Raw genomic sequence first — 4,333 nt, forward strand, 5'->3', positions numbered from 1 at the left:
AGGGAAAGATGTCTTTCACATTAAGGTAATCAAATCCATTGCTCTTGGGGTTTTGGGGGGTAGACTTACCAAATCCACAAAGAAAACTCTCCTAGAACTAATGGAATTAGATTACCTTTGAATTCTCTCTCACCCCTACTTCTAAGAGTCACTAATTCCTTTCTTTGCTCTTTTGGTGTTTGCAAAGGGGTTCACTAAAGCCTGAATCGATACAATTATTGGCTCAGATCGTGAGAGGTCTATGCCGGATGGCTATGGGTTTCTAAAATCCCATTTGCTTCTGGTAGTTTTCCTAGTTTCCCTATAGGGTTTGAGGATCAGCAATTTGAAAGGGCTACAAACTTGTGAAACAGTTTATTCACGGGGGCAGAATGTTCATCAGTGTGACCCAGGACTAAATACATACATTATAGGCATTTCTATTCTGCACAATTTGCCACACAGCACTAGCTTCTGGGGGTGGGTTGGGGGGAGACAATGGCTTATAAAATGCTTTTGAATGCCTAAAAAAGAAGGAGAGGTCACGCTACGACTCCCGACTCCTCTGCTTTCTTTTTTGGAAAGAACCTTCTTAGTTACTTTAGCTGAGCTCTGCTGAGAGTAAGCAAAGTGGAAAAATCAGAAAATTACTCTTTTTTTTTATATGTTTCTGGGGGCAAAAGAGAGAGTGGGAGAAAATAAATGGAAAACAAGTGACAGTGAGATTATGTGAAAGAGCAAATATGCAAGTGGATGAAGACAGCTGAGGAATAATGCAAGAGGTATGAAAAAAAGCAGCAAGAAAAGAGCCATGATGATAAACTTAAAGGCAACTGCAGAGCAGAAAGAACATCATAAATAATCATATTTTCAAATAAGGCTAACATATCAGTTTCTGTGACCTGGATAGAGCACAAACCTCCCATGATATTTCCTTAGCATTTTGATGCACACAAAATGCAATTTTCAGCTCAGGCATTTTATTCTTCAATGTAAACAAGCTTTGGGTCTTTAAAATACATATCCTAAAAGTGTTTTCATACATAATACATATATCATAAAAATCTGACTTGTAAACTACTGAGTCCATGTCCCCCCAAGTATTCATCCTGAAGACTCACCACGTATAGATAGTACCTTATGGTAGAAATTGACATGCTACAGCATGAAATGTCTGTTACCAAAGGTAAATAGGATTTTTTGAAGCACAGGACAAAGGAACATCATAGCCAATTTTGCCCAGACTCTAGGAAGGAAGTGTTACGAGGTACAACTATATTGTTAATTAGTTTCAAATGCTTTGGTGTTCCTTTAAATCTTGCTAATTAAGAGAAATCAAGAGTGGAAAATAGCCCCTTTCTTATCTTCAAGGAATAGAGATGAAAGAAAAACAGAAAATGAAACCTCTTTTCTTGTTCTGCTCTTTAAAACAGAGCCCCAAGAAAATCTGCTAGTGCTCACAGGAGAAAGCCCCAAGTATTTACAGAGGGGGAGGGGAAGGAGGCGGGCTGAGAAGCATAATTAGAAGCAAGTTTTCACATTTTATTAAATTCCTCCACCAACAAAATGCACTTAGAGGTATTTTAAGTTAAACCAGTACTTAAGGACTATGAAAAGCAAGATGATTGCATGTTTGTGGAAGAAGAAACGGCAATTAAGAAAACCAGGCCAATTTAAAATGCCATATAAATAAAGGCGACCAGAAGTTGATTTAAAGTTTGTCTTGTGTAATTTGTCTCTCCTTTGTCGTGGCACGCTCAGAGAAAGTGAACGCGGGGGACGGAGGGGGGCAGGGGAGGGGAGGGGTGGAGGGAGGGAGCCTCTCGGACCCTCCTCCTTCGTCTCGCTCTGTCTCTCTCCCTCTCCCACCCGTCCGCCCTGCCTCCGCTTTGCGGACTCCATCGGCTTCTGATTTGGAAGCACGCTGATTGGCTGGAAGCGATTCAACGCACGCGGGGCAAGAGAGCTTTGTCTGAGTTGAAGCGAAGTTCTACAGATCTTAGACTGGAGTCAGCAATCACGGGCGCTTGGTCTGCAGCCGAGCGGAGAAAAGGAGAAAGAATCGCTGGGTAAAGAGCCACTGCAGCCTCCGCCGGCGCCCCTGCGATAGATGGACGCCGACTGCACAAGGGGGAAAACGCGGACGTGACACTCCTTCGCCTGCCAGGAGGACAAACAGCCGCACAAATGCAAGGACTGGACTCCATGCCGATAATACCTGGAAGTCGTGACACGGTGTGTATAAACCAAAAGTTTGCGAGCTGTTAATTGCTGTGCTGTGTTATTAAGAGACGCTTTCAAGTTTCGAGTACCAAATGTAGCCTAGCTTTAAGTTGCCAAAGGAAGCTGAGGGAATTGCTTTGCTCTTTTAACTTGCTCTGTGAGAGGAATCTCGTGAAACTGACCGATGTACCAAATGAATGCTAAAATGCACTTTAGATTCGTTTTTGCACTCCTGGTGGTATCTTTCAACTCCGATGTACTGGGCAAGAATTTGAAATACAGGATTTATGAGGAGCAGAGGGTTGGATCGGTAATTGCAAGACTATCGGAGGATGTGGCTGATGCTTTAGTTAAGCTACCTAATCCTTCTACCGTTCGCTTCCGAGCCATGCAAAGGGGAAATTCTCCTCTACTCGTGGTCAACGAGGATAGCGGGGAAATCAGCATAGGGGCAAAAATTGACCGCGAACAACTATGCCAGAAAAACTTGAACTGTTCCATAGAGTTTGATGTGATCACCCTACCCACTGAGCATCTGCAGCTTTTCCATATCGAAGTTGAAGTGCTGGATATTAATGACAATTCTCCCCAGTTTTCAAGACCTCTCATACCAATTGAGATATCAGAGAGTGCAGCAGTTGGGACTCGTATCCCTCTGGACAGTGCATTTGATCCGGATGTTGGGGAAAATTCCCTCCACACGTACTCTCTCTCTGCCAATGATTTCTTTAATATCGAGGTTCAGACTAGGACGGATGGAGCGAAGTATGCAGAACTCATAGTGGTTAGAGAGCTGGATCGGGAGCTGAAGTCAAGCTATGAGCTTCAGCTCACCGCCTCGGACATGGGGGTGCCTCAGAGGTCTGGCTCATCCATACTAAAAATCAGCATTTCAGACTCTAATGACAACAGCCCTGCTTTTGAGCAGCAGTCTTATATAATACGGCTCTTAGAAAACTCCCCCATTGGCACTTTGCTGCTAGATCTGAATGCCACTGATCCAGATGAGGGCGCTAATGGGAAAATTGTCTATTCCTTCAGCAGTCATGTGTCTCCCAAAATTATAGAGACTTTTAAGATTGATTCAGAAAGAGGACATTTGACTCTTTTCAAGCAAGTAGATTATGAAATCACCAAATCCTATGAGATCGATGTTCAGGCTCAGGATTTGGGTCCAAATTCAATCCCAGCTCATTGCAAGATTATAATTAAGATTGTGGATGTTAACGACAATAAACCTGAAATTAACATAAACCTCATGTCCCCTGGAAAAGAAGAAATATCTTATATTTTTGAAGGGGATCCTATTGACACATTTGTTGCCTTGGTCAGGGTTCAGGACAAGGATTCTGGGCTGAATGGAGAAATAGTTTGTAGGCTTCACGGACATGGTCACTTTAAACTTCAGAAGACTTATGAAAACAATTATTTAATCTTGACAAATGCCACGCTGGATAGAGAAAAGAGGTCTGAATACAGTTTGACTGTAATCGCTGAGGACAAGGGGACACCCAGTCTCTCAACAGTAAAACATTTTACTGTTCAAATCAATGATGTAAATGACAATCCACCCCACTTCCAGAGAAGTCGATACGAATTTGCAATCTCAGAGAATAATTCGCCAGGGGCATACATCACCACCGTTACAGCCACAGATCCTGATCTTGGAGAAAATGGGCAGGTTACATATACCATTTTGGAGAGTTTTATCCTGGGAAGTTCCATAACTACATATGTAACCATTGACCCATCTAATGGCGCCATCTATGCCCTCAGAATCTTTGATCATGAGGAAGTGAGTCAGATCACTTTTGTGGTCGAAGCAAGAGATGGTGGAAGTCCAAAGCAACTCGTGAGCAATACCACAGTTGTGCTCACCATCATCGACGAAAATGACAACATCCCTGTGGTTACAGGACCGGCACTGCGCAATAATACCGCAGAAATCTCCATCCCCAAAGGGGCCGAAAGCGGCTTTCATGTCACAAGAATAAGGGCAATGGACAGAGACTCTGGTGTGAATGCTGAACTCAGCTGCTCCATAGTAGCAGGTAATGAGGAGAATATCTTTGTAATTGATCCACGGTCATGTGACATCCATACCAACGTCAGCATGGAATCTGTTCCCTAC

General features: G+C 43.2%; 1 protein-coding gene across 1 annotated transcript in view; it reads left to right on the top strand.

Moving 5' to 3' along the window:
• Positions 1 to 2,386: 2,386 nt before the first annotated feature.
• Positions 2,387 to 4,333, top strand: part of PCDH18 (protocadherin 18) — a 12,680-nt gene continuing 10,733 nt past the window's right edge. Inside the window, exon 1 of the mRNA XM_007456891.1 lies at positions 2,387 to 4,313. Within this exon, the coding sequence (XP_007456953.1) occupies positions 2,387 to 4,313 (1,927 nt within the window). The remainder of the gene's footprint in view (positions 4,314 to 4,333) is intronic.

The sequence above is a fragment of the Lipotes vexillifer genome, unplaced genomic scaffold, assembly GCF_000442215.2.
Source record: "Lipotes vexillifer unplaced genomic scaffold, Lipotes_vexillifer_v1.1 scaffold63, whole genome shotgun sequence".
Taxonomy (NCBI): Eukaryota; Metazoa; Chordata; class Mammalia; order Artiodactyla; family Lipotidae; genus Lipotes; species Lipotes vexillifer.